Below are 20,000 nucleotides of genomic sequence, written 5' to 3'. Positions count from 1 at the left end.
GAAAACGATAAAGTTTCCCAGCTGTCAGCCTAGCCACAACAACTTTTGAGGGACTGTTTTTCATTCACCATAACAATTGCACACGAGAAAAAGACTCTACAATTGAGCTTTTGCAAGATATTGAAATATAATGCTGTTGTCAGTGATGTCATCATGACGAGAAGCGAGTGGAGGAGGCAAGTGGAGGAGGCAAGGTCCCATATGAAGATGCAGTCAAGGATATTAGCTAAAATAGGCTCACCTTCTCTCAAGTTCACACCATTTGCACCTGCTGCGACAGGGGGCATCTTCACGTCCGTGACATTTTCGGAAATTGAGTGGGATTCATTTTACAAATAGCTTTGCTATCATTCGGATATTTGAACCAACATCGACCCATGTTGGTCTTTTGGGATACTTATATCAAAGACAAATATGGGTTCTATCACAATGACAGCCAACAAAGGGAGATTTTTTTCATTTGACTTCGGCTATCACAGAAGGCCACACGGAATGGGAATGGGATGGGCCTAACCAGTTATCCTACTGTGTAGCCTAGGCTGCAATTTTGACATTTGGGCTCACCTGTCTTGCAAGAAATCAGCTGCAGTTGCTTTCCTTCATTTTGTTGCCTTTCTATTCTTTTTGTGAAAGCCTGGTGTTTTAGATGTCTTTCATTGCTAACCGGCTGCTGCGTTTAATGCATAATATTGAAGTGAGTGAGTGTTGATTCCGCATATTGTACAATCAAAAGTCTGCGAGCGGGCGGACTAAACCAATGCGTGATAATGGGGGTGTCCGATATAGAATACAACCTTGTTTGCAAGCTAGTATATCCAATTCAACAGATGTATTTCCAGAGAACATTGGAATTACATAAATTGCCAACATGTATTGACATTATTTTTAAAATTATGTTTTAAAAAAACGAAAGAAGAAATTTATTTTCCATTGGAGGGCCCCCAGTGGGCCCCCTGGTGGTCTGGGCCCTAAGAATGAGTCAGGGTTTTCCTCCCCTGTTCTATGCCGCTGATGCCTAGTAGTAAGCCTAGTAGTAGTAGTAGTAGTGGTAGTAGTAGTAGTAGTAGTGGTGATGGTGGTAGGCCTAGTAGTAGTAGTAGTAGTGGTAGTAGTAGTAGTAGTAGTGGTGGTGGTGGTGGTAGGCCTAGTAGTAGTAGTAGTAGTAGTAGTAGTAGTAGTAGTAGTAGTAGTAGTAGTAGTAGTAGGCCTAGTAGTAGTAGTAGTAGTAGTAGTAGTAGTAGTAGTAGTAGTAGTAGTAGTAGTAGTAGTCTCAGTACTCCATCCCTTCGTACTCTCAATAAACACCTATCTTTTTCTATTCTCCAACAGAACTATGAAACAACCATTAAAAGGTATATATATCAATTTTAAAAAATAAAATAAAAATAAGTATACCTATTAACGTCAAAGTATTTTTACTGTGTATTCTGTCTGTATATTCATTTCTAACTTGCTGCCTGTCAATGTTAATGCTTTATCATTTTTCTTAATTATTTGGAAGAACATGGAAAGACCTGAAGAATCCAAAGAAAAACATCAACTGTCTGATTGAGGTGCCCAAACACATGGGCAACCTGCGGTTCAGAGTCTGGAAGAAAATGCAGTGCATCTGTCCATACAGTAAGTACCTGCTTGTGTGTGTGTGTGCGTGTGAGAGAGAGAGAGAAAGAGAGAGAGGGGATTCTGTTTTGTGGGGTGTTGTATTTCGTTTCGTTCATGTTGCTACTGTTTTTGTTCATGCATTATATCTGGAAAATTTGAGATGCAGAACAGAAATATATTGTGCATACACTGTAATTCAAATCTAAATTTGTATCGTAATACACTCACAGACACACATGCATGAACACGCGCCCACGCACACACACACACAATTATATCACCATTTCTTGTGCCTGCGTATCCACCAGCTCCAGTCACTGTGGACCCAAACACAGCCTCCTGTAGCCTGATGGTCTCTGACTCTCTTGACGCTGTCAACAGCAGCAGCACTCTGGACACTGCCCCCTACCTGTAAGACACCCTCATTACATTCACTCAAAGTTCAACATCTACTGCACATCGCTAGCCTAGCGAGCCAGACCCGTACAGCAAAAAGCTGTACCAGGGTCTAGGAGGGCTGGGCAGCAGTGTGGGCGGGATAAACGGTTGCTTCAGCACTCAACGCCACGCAATTGGATGGCAAACAACCAATCCCCACACACTTCTGTGTAACGTCACAGCTGTCTTGTGAAGCGGCAATTCCGAGCCGTCGTAGCAGTGAATGCGTGTGATCACCACAGCCACAAACAAGTTTCCTAATAAATCGTGTTTTCACTTACATAGTTCAAAAATGCCTCGTTTTCAACCACACGGCCCTTCTTGATCATCCAGCGAAATGTTGAGCAATTTGGGGCTTGTTAAATGGTTATATTTATGATTGTTGTCAACATGGCATGTTCGGTGTTAGCTAGCTAGCTGTATACCCATAACTAATACACGGCTGGATATAGCCGCTAGCTCGGTAGACTCTAGGTGTCATTCCCATCTATTTAGTAAGCGACTTACAGACTTTCAAAGCTCCTAAATGTCTCGTTTTTAATGACATGGATCTTATTAGAATTTGGGGCAGGCATATAATACAAGGCTGGATACCTAGCTCTGTGTTATTGGCGACAGGTTAGCTAGCCAGCGAGGGCCCCTTTGTAGGTGGAGCGGCAAATTCGAGCCGTCGTAGCAGTGAATGCATGTGATGACCACAGCCACAAACAAGTGTCCTAATAAATCGTGTTTTCACTTATACAGTTCAAAAATGCCTCGTTTTCAACCACATGGCCCTCCTTGATCAACCAGCGAAATGTTGAGCCATTTGGGGCTTGTTAGTTAAATGGATACCTAGCTCTGTGTTATTGATGACAGGTTAGCTAGCCACTATAGCTTGGTAGACTATGCCATTCCCATCTATTTAGTAAGCTACTCAAAGACTTTCAAAGCTCCCAAATGTCTCGTTTTTAATGGCATGTGTCTTATTAGAAATTGGGGCAGCAATTTCATTCTACACCTACAGTAGTGGTCTGATAATAGCGTGTGACTATCTGGTCCTGTAAAATGCTCAACTTAGCTTACCGAGCTAGTTTAAAACATCGAATGATCAAATGGTATTGTGTTGTGATCTATTTGTGTCCGATAAGTTCATGGTGTATTATTACATCAGTCCATGTCAGACACGAAATGTATTATCATCCAGGCTTTTTAAATTAAGTGCACTTTCGTGCTGTACGTAGCACGGACGGACACCATGCTTCTTCTCAGAAAGTTTCCTGTTTACTAAGTAGCCCGGCCCCCCTCGCGATTTGATTGGCCCTGTCATCGGATAACTTTCAGCCTCGCAAAACGACCGGGGTCCGCTAGACTGCCCCCGGGAGCAAATTCAATTTGCGGTCGCTAGGGGCGTCTAGATTTCTAGGCTAGCACATAGCAGCATGGCCGTAACTACCATTGAGGACACAGAGGTCATGTCCTCTGCACTTGTTTCAGTAATGTAAAATGTATCTATTGATGGAAACTGACATATGATCAACAATGATAAATTCAGTCTATATACTATTTATCCTCAAGGCAGTGTTTAATGAAAAAAAACATAACAGTTTGACTGAAGTGTTTGAAGCATTCTAAATGTACAGTATGCAGTAAAGCACAGTATTTAACCTCTGTATTTGAAAATGTCTGGTCACGTCCCTGCATATCAGCTATCAAATTATGTTCTATTCTATTCTATTCTATTCTATTCTATTCTATTCTCCTAGCCCGAAGCCTGCTGAGCTGCCACCTTTAGTACCAGAGCGATTCCACCCCTACGCTCTGGGCTCAGAGACTGTGTCCTCCTCCACTGACCTCCACCAATGGGAAAGCAAGGAGGGTGTATCCTCAACTGGGCTGCACCAATCTCATGCGGAACAGACCAATTCCTCCTACAACCTCAACCAACAGGACATGGAGGACACCAAGTCCTCCTCTGACCTGAGCCAATGGGACGTGAAAGTAGGTGGGTCCTCGGCCGGCCTCCTACAATGGGACGTTGAGGTGGGCGGGAGCGACAACTGGACGCTGGGCGTGTGCTACGCGTCAGTCAGGCGGTGGGCGGAGTTCGAGGCGTGTCCGGAGGAGGGTCTGTGGACCCTCAGCCTACGGGACGGCTCCCTGATGGCCATGACCTCACCGTGCCAGGAGGTGCTGATGACGTCACAATCGTCGCCATGCCAACAGGATCAGGGTCAACGTAACCAAGAACAATGTGATGGGGAGGTCTTGGGGACATCATCGGCAGACCATTCGTCACCATCACTGGAGGCAGGTGACCGTCACCAGATGTCAACGTCACCACCACCAACAACACCAATGTCACCGTCATCACTGCGGGTTGTCAGGGTGATGGCGGACTGGAATGGGGGTCAGGTGACATTCCGAGATGCGGAGAGGGACACACACCTGTTCACCTTCAAGCATGCATTCACCGAGCCCCTGCACCCGTACTTTGAGACCATCTGCAAGGACAAGGCACTGGTGGTCAGGCCGCAGAGAGTGTATGTGAATGTGGAGAAGCTACAACCGCCAGATGAGAGTTTGAGTTTGTGAGTGTGTGAGTGTGTGTGTGTGAGTGTTTGTTTGTTCCATCTGTATGGATAGAGAAGTGTAGTGTGTAAGTCTGTGTGTACTGTATGTTCAGATTGATGTCACTTTGGCACATGGTTTACACAAAACATTGTGGGCATTTGGAGCACTGAAATTACAATTAGTTGTGAAAACTGAATGTTACTGTATTTGAACTGGTGGAATAAAGTTGACCTTGACCTTGACTCTTGTGGTCTGCCCCATGATCGCACATTGATAGATGTAGTGTTTTGGGGACATGTTTTGGGTAAATCAAGATGAGGAATGAATGAAGGAAACAAAAAAAAGCTTTTCATTTTCCGTTTCATCTCATTAGAGACATTCTTTTTATTTATTATTCATTTTATCTTTCTCTCGTCTACACAGTAAAAACATGACAACCCAAAAACAAATCGCTCCTCATGCCTGTGCTCAGCCACATAATAAAACAAAACAAAAACAAAGTCTAAAAATATTAACGTTCGTCTTGTACCCTTCCACAGTTTTTGAATAGACATTCAAAATCCCTGCGTTTCAGTATGGGTGAAGAGTAATCAGTAGCTCTTGTTTGGGCACAAAGAAGCATATTTATCTAGCATACAGCTCTGGCAAAAATTGAGAGACCATTTCAATTTTTTTCTGAGTTTGCTAAGGATAGGTATGTGTTTGAGTAAACAAACATTGTTATTTAATTCAATAAATTATCGACAACATTTCCTCTGAATTTCGAAAGAAGATTTAGATCATTTATTTGCAGAAAATCTAAATTGGTAAATCGTTAGTTTCATAGAATGAAATAACAATGTTTGTTTTACTCAAACACATACCTATCCACAGAAAACCCAGAAAAACAGAACATTTCGAAGTGGTCTCTCAATTTTGGCCAGAGATTACATGTTTTCTTTTACTGCCCACACACTATTCTGGATGAGCTTTAAAACAGAAAGGTGAGTTCAAAACGACACAAAATTAAAAACTAAAAAAATGAAAAACAAATGTTCAGTATCTGTTTGAATAGGGTAGCTGTTGGGACAGGTTCCATCCATTGTGCCATTTTTATTTTCCTTGATATATACAAACAGACACACAGGCACTTTCAGTTGTGTAGTTTCACAGTGTATCTAAGGCACAAGCCACTTCTGAAATGTTTTAGCTGGATGACAACATAGTGCATGAAATTATGAAACAAGTTGCATGATTTCTATGTTCCTCAGACATAGCACCATGTAGTGGCCAAACGTAACAATAAACATTTAGCCATAGCAGTGAATGTGCTCATGCGAACTTTAGGAGCCACTGGTTTTGTACCACATTTTCTTGAATGCACAATGATTGCACTCCTTACACGGTCCAGCTAGAAAACCCCTTGAACGTCTCATGGAGGTTGCATGATATGTACATCAAATGGGTAAAAACAAGTGGTTCCTACTGTATACAGTATTGTATCATTGTATAGCATTTCTGACCATAGTGCATTACATAGGGAAGCGCGTTGCATGGTTTCGGGTTCCTTGCTCGAAGGAACTGATATGGAGTTAGACACTTTTTCACGATTCTTTTTCTTATGTTCTGTAGGCCACGCACGTACTGTATTGTTTAGCATTTCCCGCTACAGTGCATTTCTTTGTCCATGTTGCACAGTGCACTACAGTGTATAGTGGCCAAGTGAACAGTACAGCCAGTAATAGCTAGCAGTTAATGTGTAAATGTTGTTTGTTTTTTGCATATGTAACAATTTTAGCATTCCAACATTGGACTGCATAGGTAGTGAGTTGTATGTTTTCATATTGCCTAAATAAAGAATTACTGTATGTAAGGAGTCACCAAGAGAATGGGCTTAGCCATTGACTGCACTCCTTGTGTTCAGCGTACAGTATGTAGTATTTTCTTTAGTGTGGAGTGCATTGCAAAATGTTTCATGCTTTTGACAGTTAAGCAGCTGGTGAAGGCAACTTACAGTATGTGGAAATAAACTGAGCCGAAAGCATACAAGAAAAGAATAAGTGTATGCATCGGTTCTTTTGACTTGTACTTTTGTAACACACACACACACACACAACCCCAGTTCAAGGACCTATGTATCTCTCCCCCAGCGTGTGTGTGCAAAAAAAAACGTGTTTACTGTGTGTGTTACCGACACAAACCATTGCAATCCACGTGAGAGTAAATGTTTAGTAAAGTAACATTCTAGACAATATTAATCCTATTCGGGAAGTATTATCTACAGACTCAGCAAATGTCTGGAAGAACAGGAGAAATGGGTACATCATCAGACACAAAGACCTGACACGCACAGACACGCACGCACGCACACACACACATTGACACACACCCATACAACAGGGCTCAATCAGAAAACATAAACTCATTCCCAACTGTATGTCAAGAGCCAAACCATTGCTTTCAGTATGCCAGCATTTCAAACGTAAACATAGTGCTTTACGCCTACACAGTCAGAGGCAGGGAACTAGTAGTAGTGGGATTTGGGGGATTTTGACAGTAATGGTAGGTAGTAGTTCTGTGCGTGTAGTTCTACCCCGTGTGTTTGCTCACTAAACTGGATAGATACCCTCACATGCGTCAATCCCGAATTCAGAAAGTAAAAAAAAAGCAAATTAAAAATTAAAAACTTCCACAAATTTGATCCAACCAGCTCTGAATTAGTTGATGATAGTGATTACTCAAGCGGTGACTTTGTGAAGTCAGCCATGTTGACATCGTTGGCAGTAAAATGTGGCAGGGATTTAAATTCTGAACCGCGTTGAAAGGGGAACCGTACTGTACAGATGGAAGCAATGATGGATCAGTGGAAACATATAGGAGACAGTGGTATAGTAGAAGAGAAAAGAAAGGGAAATTAAATTCTAGTGCATGTAGGAGTTTTGCGTGTGTAATTCTATGTGCGTTTTGCTTGCATGATATCCAGGTTCAGTAGTTCTAGCAAATATTTCAAAATAGCAGCCAAGGTAAAGCCCAGGGAGGGGGCATAGGTGCCAGAGAGGGGGATGCAGTGGTGCATTCGCATCCCCACTTTTGGGGTCCCTAAATGAGGCTTTCTTAACTTTTACTGCAGACAAATGAGTGGAGTGCAGCGGCAGTGAGAAATAAAGAATCAAGAAAAAAAACACACCACACCAGACAGACAGAGAAAAAGAGAGAGAGAGGGAGAGGGAGAGGGAAAGGGAGAGAAGGGGGAGGGAGAGAATGGAGAGAGAGAGAGAGAGAGAGAGAGAGAGAGAGAGAGAGAGATCAACTCCCAAATCATCAATGACCCCCTGCCCTGAACACTCCTAATCAGTAACAAGAACAACAAAAAATCTCAACAACTGAAATGATAATTTCAAACTCCTACTTTTTTTCAAAATAATGCCTTTTGAACAATGCAACGGTGGACGACACCATTCACCTTCAAGGGCAACATCTGAATGACGCAAAGCACTGTATGAGTCCCCCACCCCTCCCCTATTTTCTTGACTTAACCACGATTGCTCTTTGCAAGGCCCAACTACAAACCCCTGGGAGTAACATGGTGTGCACACAGAACACAAAAAGTAAGTGGCTCTTAGTGCTGTAACGGTACAATTCTACATCCTTTTAGGCGCTTGATAGAGCACACATACACAGATCACACAGTCATCTCAATGACCCGAACAATGATATCTTGCTGATTTGTTCATGTCTGTGTTTCAAAGCATATTTTGTTCAACTGCCGAATTGTACATGAAATGTATGTCATAAAAAAATACTTTAAGTCTACTGTACTTGTCAAATATATATATTTTTTTTGTGTGAAGGAGGAAGTCAGGGAAGCCATGGTGCTTGTTGAGTTTGAAGTTTGTGCTGTGTGCCGGCAAATCCTGCTGACCGTGTTAAATAGCTGGTTAGGTTTCTGATAACCAGTTGTTAGAATCTACTTTATGTCTACAGTACAATCTTACACCTTATCCATTCCTCTTTGAGCTTGATGTCAATCTTTCAATCAGTCATTTCTTGTGACTTTGTTAACAAGCCGGTTATCCAGACAAACATACTGCAGGTTCTTGATAACCTGTAGTTAGAATCTACATTATTGTTACAGTACAATTCTAATACAATATCCACCTATTTCCGAGGTCTTCAACCCAGGCACGCTTGTCTTGTCAGTCCAGCTACTATTTCACACCAGGTCTTCGCTCCATCCATGCATTCATCCATCCATCCATCCATCCATCCATCCATCCATCCATCCATCCATCCATCCATCCATCAAACCTTCCACCTATCAATCCATCTTTCTGACTTCTGCTTATTCATACAGTACAGAACGTACGTATATACAATAGGTTTTTGATGAGCTATAGTTAGCATCTAAATTATATCTAGCATCTAAGCCCGTATCCACGTTTTTTCTCTATCCTTAATTCCATCCACTTCTTGCAACTTCAGTTCACTCATCCATGTCGGTCTCGTCAATCCAGCCATCCTTTACTCACTACATTTCTTCACTCACTACATCCATCCACGTACTCTACACACAGTAGGTTCTCTATCTCTAAGAATCTAGAATCATAGTTTCTACCATCCAAACCCTCATCTCTTCTTCTGTTGCATCTATCACACTCATCCTATTCCATCCATGTATCATTCCTCGTCTCTTCATCTGTCCAATCAGCAGTCATTCCTGGTGTCAAACTCATGCACACACGCTTCCACTCATTCGCTCATCCATCCATCCATCCATCCTCCCATGTGTCACTTCATCTTTTCATCCAACTCCACAGCCATACATCTGTTTATCCACATGTAAATTCATTCATCCATCCATCATTTCTTATCACCCATTCATTCATCCATCCTTCCATCAGTCATTCGTGTTATTTCAGTAAATGCATGCTTCTATCCATCCATCAAATGCATCGAAGTGTAAGTATGCTGGTTGTTCTGTCAGTCAGTCTTTTTTTGTGCCGTTTGTACGTACTGTACTTTAGGGTCTGCATGTCACTCTTCACAGACGCCTGCCTACTTCACTAGTGTTTTTGTTCTTTTCCTCTTCTTCTTCTTCTATGCACCAGTTAAAAAAAACCCTAGGGAGTGATAAAAAATGATATACAGTATATATAGAGAGGCACTCATAGACACACTCTTCCTTCTGCGATGGAACTATACAAGTCTTCGGTCATGGCCTCGTAACGCCCCACCCGACTGTTCAGAAAGTAGATCCGGTCGGCTGAGTGCCGCGGGTCGTATCCTTCCCTCTGCAGTCGCGTCTTCTGGATTTTAAATGTTCCTGAGGAAAGAATGGCAAAATACATGCAAAATAAATATGTAGAACATTAGAGAATAGAATGCAGTAGAATAAAGTACTGTAGATGTCTGTTTTCTATACAGAAATAGAATGTGAACACATTCACACAATGATATACTTCGCAGTGTTTATGGGGTCTACTTACAATGTTTTGGGAAGGGGTTTGCTAACCTGTTTGTCTTTGTACGTATATTTGTTGTATATTTGAATACGTTCTGATATGTACCAGAGCGTGCTAAGCTATGATGCTCTATAAGGTTACTTGGGTTTTATACCAGCATAGTTTTGTATTTTGCTCACCTGTGGTGTCGACGTGTGGTGAGAGGCGCAGGAAGACAGGTCGGGCGTAGGGAGGAAGCGCAGCCTGGACCTCTTTAAGGAAGGTCTCACAGTCAAAGCCACCCGTCGACTGGGCTATGGTGGCCATGCCAGCCTTACCCTCCGCACCTGAAGGGGGAGACAGAGCTGCTATTGGGATGGAGCATATTTGCAGCTGCTGCTGTATCAGCAATGCTCTCTAAAGCGGCGTACACACACAAAGCTAGCTTTTCGCTTGCTCGCCTACTCGCCACTCTTTCATGGAACGTTCACTGAAAGTTCCCGCGGCTTTAACTGCCAATGAACAGGCGAGAAGTACCGAACTCTGCATTCCAATTGGTTACTCGCTTACTCGCCTCGCTCGAAGATAAAATATTTTCAACTCGGAATCCGCCCACATCGCATCGCTTGTACAGTGCTCGCCTACTCGCCTGCGAGTCTCGCTGGAACACATCGACATTCTATTGACTTCATCCGCTGAGCGAGTAACTAGTAGCGACGTGTGTGTACGGCCCTTAAGCAATATGCATCAGTGTAATCATACAGATCGCCATGTACAGTAGGCTTATTATCTAATTTGTACAGAGCCCATGTTATCACTTTACTGTCACCAAAACAAAGACCAAGGGGCATATTACAGAAACTTCCTAACTCGAGAATCTTATCTTATCTGTCAGTGTTGCTAGGCAGCGGTGCGTTTGCTTTTAGGTAGCAGGAATAAAAAGTCGATCGTCGCTGTCGATTGTCGCTGTCGATCACTTACTTAGGATTCCTAACTCAAGATAAGATAGGATTTCCAAAGATAATACAAAAATCCTACATGGAGTAAGGATTTGCTTTCTGTAATACCAAACTGGAAAAAATCTTTTCTCCACTCGTCCTATCTTAACTTTTGACTTGAAGGTAGGACGTTGTCTGTAATACCCCAAAGTCTAAATCCCTTACTAAAATACTCTCAGTAATGTCAGATCGATGTCATATCAATCCTTCTCTATGACTGAGGAACCCTGAGCATGGTACCGTCCCGTCGCAATGCTCCCTTCGGACTCCATTAGCTGCTACCCCCTTGCACAGCTGAGGCATAAATGCAATGTTGTTGTGTGCAGTGAGCACTATGTGCTGTGGAGTGCTGTGTCACAATGACAATGGGAGTTGGAGTTTCCCAAGCTGGGCTTTCTCTTCACTTTCGTTATGATGTAGTTGAGTCTTTTCAGCAAAGACTGAACAGGCCCGCTGGCTTTAGACAGCCTGATCTCTCAGAATTCCGTGGAATGGACACGGATCTTTGAGACAAAATCCGAGTCAGTTTCACGGATTTTGCCAAAATTCCGTGCCCCTGGACACAGAATTGTTTTCCGTGATTGATTCCGTGAAGAGGTCATGTTGGTTTAGTACTGACCTGGGACAGGTACCCCGTAGACGGCCACATCTGTCTGTCCCAGCAGGCCGCTCAGGGTTCCCTCCACCTCCGTTGTGGACACGTTCTCCCCTTTCCAGCGGAACGTGTCTCCGCTACGGTCCCGGAAGTACATGTAACCCAGGTCGTCCATCACCAGGACGTCACCTGGTGGCAGAGAACGGGAGAGAGAGAGAGTTGTTGGAATGCAGTGATTCTCCACCTTTTTTGAACAAACACGCCCTGGACTTCATCATAAGCCTGCCAACGCCCCTCATAATATAAAAAAATACAATGAAATAATGCCCCCCCAATGGCAACTAAGCATTGTTCACTCTCACAGCACAACCAGGGCCACTAAAAGCTCTGTCCAGGACTGGGACATACAGTAGTCCTCTGAAAGGGCCCTCCTCTCAATACACACAATTGAATGGGGACTTTATTTGTTGAGGCCACCCCTCTCACTGGGCCTTCCCTCTCACCAAAAGAAAAAAGAAATTGAAACAAAAAAGCAATACAACTATGTCATTAATAATGTACCCGACAGGTAGGCCGTGTCTCCCTTCTTGAAGACGTTGTGTGCGATCTTCTTATTGGTGGCGTCTTGGTTGGCGTAGCCGTCAAAACGCCTCAAAGGGTCCTGCTGGTTGATTTTCCCCACCAGCAGCCCATTCTCCCCTGAGAAACAAAGTATACTTAGAAAACACTTGACAACAACAACAAGAACACATTCATCCACAGCAATTTAGTCTGACTGATTTTTTTTCAGTCTGATGATCTGGTAATGACCTAAAATCTCTAATGTGATGGCTAAAAATGACTTTTCTGTCCATAGTCTGCCCTTATCTGTGGTAGTAAAAAAGGGTTTAATCTGGTCGGAAACTAACACAAAACCCCTGACTGTCTCATGTAAAAGGCTATCACCTAGCCTTAAAGGGACACCCAGCCCCTCTGGGTCCCATATCACTATAGAATTGTACTCGTCTGACAGGTAGTATTTACCAACCTCCAGTTTGATTGTCTACAGGGGCCTATACTACAAAGCTGGTTCAGGAGCAAACCAGGTTCAGTTAAGAGGTAAATAATCTAATAGAAGAGCCTGGAGTCCCCATTTTCAAGAAAAGGACTCCAGGCTTTTCTATTAGATGATTTACCTCTTAATTTACAGTAGCCTGGTTTACTTCTGAACCAGCATTGTAGTACAGGCCACAGGTGTTAGGATCTTGCATGACAGGTATTTTGGTCAATGAGGTCTTTTTTCACATCAGGCGTCAGGTGATACAGCCACAGCCAATGGCCATAGATTCATTAGTAATTGTTGGTAATTAAGTCATTGGTGTTGTTATGGCCAAAAACGTTTGCAATTATAGTTCTACTTCAAATGGTGTTTTCTCAGCTTCCACTTATTTTCAACAGATGATTATGAAAGAACAGAAAGGGGTAGAGAGACACTGTTTTTTCTGATGACAGATGAGAATCTAATCTGTGTTTTGATAGGTATGGTTTTGACATAGACACAGAACTCAATTTTCTGTGAGCCTCCAAAAAGCACTCAAAATGTTGAAAAATCTCTGGCACTGTGGGTTATTCTTTTATGAAAATGACTGGTAGCCAATGAGTTAATGAGCTGCAATGAATATACGTCTTAGTTAATCACCTAAAATAATATTAATAATTCAATCCATACAATAGTGGCATTAGCGGTGGCTGCACGACCCTGGCCTGTCTTACAACTAAAAAGTCATTGACCCATTAATGATAATCACCTGGCCTGCAAGGGATGCATAGCCCCTGAGTGTCTCTTATCAACTCCATGGTCTCCTCGTTGACCTTCACTAGGCGAATGGGGTAGACGTTGGGCAGGATCCTGCTGTTGAAACCGCACGCCCCCACCTGGTGGGAGGAACACATTACCAATGATGATACGCAATAAAACACGCGCGCACATGCACACGAACACGCACACACACACGCACACGCAAACACACACGCTCAAAAACTCATGCACACACAGCATCTTCCCCACAGACATCATATAGGAAGACTAGATACGTCATCGCGTATTTCAAGCACGTCCGCACAGGTCGGCCATATTAGCGCAGCCTAAACTCTCCACAGACCCCCGTTACACCTGAAGTAAACTGAAGAATTGAAACGTCGAGATACTTAAAAATGTATACTGTTGCTTCGCTGAAATATTGACACGTGTATATAAATGGTAGGGCTCCTTAAAACTTAAGTGTAGACTGGGGTAAAACGCCCAAGAGATGCATCCCTCTAGCCTATTGTCCAAACATTTAGATAGACCTACAGCAAATACACATTTTAACCATTGCTGTGCATTACGTTGACGGCATGGATATATTCATTGCACCCAATTAAAGACGACAGAGATGACGTACTGGAAGAGAGATGTACAGCGCAACAAGTTCATTCTATCTGGATGGCTTTAGCGTCACGACTCATTTTGAACACAAGGTGGAGCTGTCGAAACCAAAGCATACAAATAACGTTTATTTGTTATTTTACTGAAAATATATAAGGTTACGTTGTGCATTTGTTTATGGGATCTATTTAATTACATGAATAAGCCTACTGAACTATATTATACATGATTTTAGACCTATGCACATAATAATATAATGTAATATAATATAATAATATTATGAATATTCATCACTATGCAGTATCAACATATACTTTCGTTTGGAATTTTTTATACTGTATAAAAAAACAACCCTTTCGAAAATCGATATAAATTTGAGGGAATTATGGCCATCTGAAGAGTATACAACACCCAAAACTCACTGCAACTGGTTGAGCCAGAAGGCTGCTTTAACATGGCCGCCATGCGCGGACGTTCGACTTGGATGACGGGAACGCGGACGACGCATCTAGTCTTCCTATATGATGTCTGTGATCTTCCCTCCCATGCTAGTCATGCCTACCTTTCCGTCCATGTTGGCAATGCTACAGTTGCACTCTGTTGCTCCGTAGAACTCCCCGACCTGCTTGACCCGGAAGCGCTGGGTGAAGGCCTCCCAGACGCTGGGCCGCAGCCCGTTGCCGACTGCCAGCCGCACGCGGTGGGACGTCTCCGAGGGACGCACGGGCTGAGACAGCAGATACCGGCAGATCTCACCGATATACTGCACTACCTTTTAGGGGGAAAGTAGATCGTTTTAATACATTGATCTATTGACGTTAAACAACGCCAAACACTCCAAGTAGCACAATATCCAAATATCAAAGTAGCAAAAGTAGATATGTACAGCACCACCTGTTGGATATTAAGGATCAAAGTGAAAGCAAAAAGATGGTTTAAAGAAGCGTAAATGTGTATTGCACGGGCAGGGGGAGAGGGTAGCGGCAGATCTCATCAATAGACTGCAATATCTGTTGGGATATACGTTTATACTAGTCCTATATGGATAGTTCCATAGACTGATATTCCTAACAATCATATTACGTTCAAATACACTGCACCACCTTTTATGGAGAACGTTGGTAGATGGAATTAGATTGATCAATTGAGGTTAATCAGTATACAGTAATTCATACCAACCAGGTTAATCACTATTAACCAGATTTGGTTGGAAACTTGAGGTGTGGAAACTTGTCTTCAGTTTCACCATTGTAAAAGACATACAGTTACACATTACACATTCAAAGACATTACACATTTAAGACAGACACCCCATTCTACGCAAGAACAATCCGGGAAACCACTCCAGTAAATGGATGAATAAATAGGTAAGTTCTAACAATGTAAGAAAATAAAATAAGATATTACACGGAATAGCATGTAAATAATAAATAGATAGCCACATACTACTCCAATAAATGGATGTTTACATAAACACACTAGTCATAATGACTCATCTAAGATATAAATATCTCTTGTTTATTATGCTAACTGCATTAGGGACAAATGATTTCTTGTATAAGTTTCTAGTGGCATTAGGTACCCTAGAGCGCCTCCCAGAGGGTAAGGGCATAAATTCGCTGTGCAGGGGGTGGGAAGGGTCACTAATGATCACCAGTGCTTTCCTTCTCATTTTCTCTTGGTACATAGAGTCCAGGCTCCTCTGTGGTTTCCCTATGATTTTTGTGGCCATCTTAATTACTCTGTTTAGTTTAGTCCTCCCCTGAAAGTTTAGATTGCCATACCACATAATCAAATTGAAAGACAAAACACTTTCCGCTAAACTCTTGTATGCCATTTCAAATATCACACGGCTTACCCCAAAGCTGTTTAACTTACGCAGTAGGTACAGGGAGCACTTTTTGTAAATAAAACCAGTTTACCTTAAAATTGACTGCACTGTCAATGTATGTACCCAGATACTTCAAATCATTGACTATTTCGACCTCCTCCCCTTTAATGAGCAGGTGTTGTGCACATCTCTGTCCATTTGAAAAGTTAACTCCTTGGTCTTACTCACATTTATTTGTAAGTGACTAGGCACCACTCTTGAAGTCTTGACACATGATTAAAATAGGCTTGCTCTCTCTCCAAGTCCCCTTTCAGGAGAAGACCGGCCAGGGCCATGTCATCCGCATACTTAAATAATCTAAAATAATCTTGTTGTATCATGAACTCATCCGTGTAAATAGAGAAGAGAAGGGGTGACAAAATGGTGCCTTGTGGTGATCCTGTGTTCAGTACAATTTCCTTTGATGTATTGCTTCCCCAGATTACAGAGAGGAAGTCTCTGACCCAGTGTATGATACCTCCGTTAACCTTAAGATCCAACAGTCTCTACAGCAGTATGCATTTGCATAGTGTTGAATGCAGATGTGAAGTCTATAAATACAATTCTTGCATAATGTGTTGGAGTTTGCAGATGTTTAGCAATACTATTTCAATAGTTCAATATTTCATTAGCAATATAGGGTGACACTTGCATCATCTGTCCCTCTTCTGCTTGTATATGCAAACTGTAGGTTATCCAAGGCGCGGCACGCTGCGCGGCCCGTCTTTCCCGTCCCATCATCTGATTTAGACCTTCCCAGGCGCTTCTTGCGTTCCCTGAGAGCGCCTTTCAACTCTGTCTTTGTAGTCGACTTTTGCTTTCTTTAGTTTACCACGCAGTTCCCGTCTCTTCTCCCTTACTGCATCTTTGTTTCCATCAGAAAAGGCACGCTTCTTCTCATTAATACAGTCTTTCAAGTCACTAGTAATCCACAACTTGTTATTCAGGAAAATGTGTACATTTTTTGTGGGTATAATATTGCCTTCACAGAACAAGATGTAGGAGGTAATTTTTTTTTTTTTTAAAGGATTTTTTGGGGCCGTTTGGCCTTTATGATGACAGGACAGTATGAGAGTGGACAGGAAATGGTTGGGAGAGAGAGATGGGGCAGGGTCGGGATATGACCCCGGCCGGATTCGAACCGGGGTCCCCTTGGGCATGCAAGCCCAAATGTGGGAGGCTTAGCGCGCTGCGCCACAGCGCCCCCGTAGGAGGTAATTTTGTCTCCGTTAGATCATGTACGTCTAAAGCAGATCTACGGTGCAGATCCCATGTCAATGTTCCAGATCAAATGTTTTTGGGCCAGGATGTAGTCCCCCTGGGGGTGTGGAAGTTCAGGTCATTAAAAGCTATGGAACGAATGATATGGTTCTCTTGTGAGTGATTAACAGAGGCAGTTCAGATGTATAGTAATGTAATCCAAGGGTGCCCCCTACTGGAAATATGTTGAAACGACACTGGCCTTGACAACCCAAGCACTTTGTACTGATTGTACTGAGAGTACTGTGTGTGTGTGTGTGTGTGTGTGTGTGTGTGTGTGTGTGTGTGTGTGTGTGTGTGTGTGTGTGTGTGTGTGTGTGTGTGTGTGTGTGTGTGTGTGTGTGTGTGTGTGTGTGTAAAAGACCATGTTGAAACACCATGTTGAACCCCAACAAGCACATGAAACATCTTCTTGGCAGAGAGAGAGAGAGAGAGAGAGAGAGAGAGAGAGAGAGAGAGAGAGAGAGAGAGAGAGAGAGAGAGAGATGGACAGAGACAGAGGGGGGAGGTGTGTGTGTGTGTGTGTGTGTGTGTGTGTGTGTGTGTGTGTGTGTGTGTGTGTGTGTGTGTGTGTGTGTCTTGCTGCTCCCTTTGTGCCCTGGCCCAGCAACAAGCTCCCAGTGTTCCAGACAGGGTGAGGTCATGGGGATCGGAGAGCTACGTGTGTGTGTGTGTGTGTGTGTGTGTGTGTGCGTGTGCGTGTGCGTGTGCGTGTGTGTGTGTGTGTGTGTGTGTGCGTGTGCGTGTGCGTGTGTGTGTGTGTGTGTGTGTGATCTGTGTGTGTTTAAAAGTATGTGTATAAAAGTGTGTGAGTGTGAGTGTGTGTTTATTTCTGTAGGTTAAAATGTGTCTAAGTGTGTCTAAGTGCGTATAAGTGTGTGTACGTGCGTGTGTACAAGGTCATGAACCTGAGAGCCAGCAAGTCACTGGTATTATGCAATGCCCTTAACACTCGTCTAGGCAGCAGGCATTGCACACACGCACAGTTCCTTTTTCCCTACATCTCATCTCATATGATATGATGACCTCTGTATCTCTCTCACTCACTCACTCACTCGTCCCTAGAGAGAGAGAGAGAGAGAGAGAGAGAGAGAGAGAGAGAGAGAGAGAGAGAGGGAGAGAGAGAGAGACAGAGAGACAGAGAGACAGAGAGACAGAGAGAGAGATGGCTCTGACTTTAACTGATAGTCTTGTCCGCACTTGACTAGGCAGCAGGCAAAGTGAGTGCGAAGGGTGGGGGGGGGGGGGTTCTGATTTCAACTGATAGCTCTGTTCGTCTCAGGCCACTGATAGTGTGTGTCGCAGGGTAGTTGCCAGACACAACAAAGCCCCCGCACATTTGCAGCGTTCAAACAGGAGCTTTCTTGTGATGACCTACCCCGAGGGTTCCCCTCCGACGGACCTGGTACAAGGAGGTGTGCAAGCAATGCTACACAAAAGAGCAGGGTAGTTGACACACACTCCCACTCAGACACAGACATACATAGGGTGCGTTCCAATATGCGACCTTGCGTTCTCCGCTTGTGCTTGTGGCCTCGTACCAGGAAGTAATACGTCATGATGACATCACTGACAACAGCATTACATTTCAATACCTCACAAAAGTTCAATTGTTAAGTCTCTCATTTACAAACAGGATAGTGAATGAAGTATTAATCCGCCAAAAGGGCTGACAGCAGGGAAACTTAATCGTTTTCTCCACGGAGGCGGTGCATCAGCAAAACGTGGACACAAGCACAAGTGGAGGAGGCAAGGTCGCATATTGGAATGCACTCATACACTCACCGTACAGTTGTATTTGACACAGTCGTCCCAGAAACGACTAGCTGAGAACTTCCTCTTCACAACCACTGTCAGGCCGTGCAGCAGACACTGGCCAACCCCCATGATGTTGCCTAGGAAACGGTACACAAAGCACAGCATCTCATTGGTCAGCACACAACAGGACAGATCCTTGGTAGGACACAACCACAGACCTACAGTGAGGAGAATAAGTATTTGATCAGTTATCATTAATATTATAGACTGATCATGTCTTTATTAGTGGGCAAACCAACAAAATCAGCAAGGGATCAAATACTTTTTCTCCTCACTGTATGCTGGATCTCAAATGGTGCACTTGTGCACTTGTGTGTTCATGTTTCAAAGTACACAAGTACACAAGTGCGCCATTTGAGATCCAGACCCAGATTAAACTGGACTGGCAGTCTGTCACGTGTTTTCCGAGAACTGCATCTGGCCTTTTACCCCAGAATTTACCCCAGCCTTCGCACAGCAGACTGTATTGCTGTAGCCTATAATAATGGGAAAGTATGCATGTAATTTAAGTTATTTACGGTCCGTAATGATTTATTCGGGGTTATTAATGTCGGTGGAGGATTCTATAGGCAGCTACTGTACATTCCACATTAACTGTCTGAACTGTATGAGAACATAGTAACACACACTTGGCCTAGGAGTATCCACAACATGATATGGACTACAATGACAGGATTCTCCATCATAACCTCCATCAACCATCTCTGATGCAACATTTGGGTGGCAGTATGGATGACTGCATTTTTGGAGTGAGGATGTAGGTGTAATGAAATGAAAAAATCCTTTTTTATTTTTAATTAAACGCTGTTTAAAGGTAGCCTCGCGACGCCATCCTCTGTGCTCCACCCAAAGATTTTGGCTCCGCACATCGTCTGGCAAAAGCCTCGAGCTCGGTTCTCTCAGTGTTTCGCCAATCAGCAAACTCACCCGCAAGTTCCGTTACTGATTGGTTATGGTAACTATATTCACACTTTCGTTTTGTTATTTGTATGCTTTTGCGACGCCATAACGTAACAGGCATGCTAATAAAGCACACTAT

At 43.2% G+C, this 20,000-nt stretch overlaps 2 protein-coding genes across 2 annotated transcripts in view; one reads left to right on the top strand and one right to left on the bottom strand.

Moving 5' to 3' along the window:
- LOC134457648 (E3 ubiquitin-protein ligase TRIM39-like) overlaps window positions 1-4,614 on the top strand; it is a 10,076-nt gene extending 5,462 nt beyond the window's left edge. The window contains exons 4-7 of the mRNA XM_063209653.1: window positions 1,330-1,352; window positions 1,502-1,620; window positions 1,911-2,013; window positions 3,786-4,614. Of these exons, the coding sequence (XP_063065723.1) occupies window positions 1,330-1,352; window positions 1,502-1,620; window positions 1,911-2,013; window positions 3,786-4,614 (1,074 nt within the window). The remainder of the gene's footprint in view (window positions 1-1,329; window positions 1,353-1,501; window positions 1,621-1,910; window positions 2,014-3,785) is intronic.
- Window positions 4,615-8,311: 3,697 nt separating this feature from the next.
- Window positions 8,312-20,000, bottom strand: part of LOC134453320 (long-chain fatty acid transport protein 1-like) — a 35,303-nt gene continuing 23,614 nt past the window's right edge. The window contains exons 8-14 of the mRNA XM_063204202.1: window positions 18,929-19,038; window positions 14,576-14,785; window positions 13,394-13,520; window positions 12,168-12,305; window positions 11,631-11,795; window positions 10,214-10,360; window positions 8,312-9,895 (exon numbers count right to left, since the gene is read on the bottom strand). Of these exons, the coding sequence (XP_063060272.1) occupies window positions 9,738-9,895; window positions 10,214-10,360; window positions 11,631-11,795; window positions 12,168-12,305; window positions 13,394-13,520; window positions 14,576-14,785; window positions 18,929-19,038 (1,055 nt within the window). The 3' untranslated portion in view covers window positions 8,312-9,737. The remainder of the gene's footprint in view (window positions 9,896-10,213; window positions 10,361-11,630; window positions 11,796-12,167; window positions 12,306-13,393; window positions 13,521-14,575; window positions 14,786-18,928; window positions 19,039-20,000) is intronic.

This window comes from Engraulis encrasicolus, chromosome 1 (genome assembly GCF_034702125.1).
Source record: "Engraulis encrasicolus isolate BLACKSEA-1 chromosome 1, IST_EnEncr_1.0, whole genome shotgun sequence".
NCBI classification, from domain to species: domain Eukaryota; kingdom Metazoa; phylum Chordata; class Actinopteri; order Clupeiformes; family Engraulidae; genus Engraulis; species Engraulis encrasicolus.
Note: the sequence above shows the minus strand (reverse complement) of the source record. Positions and strands in the feature narration are given on the sequence as shown.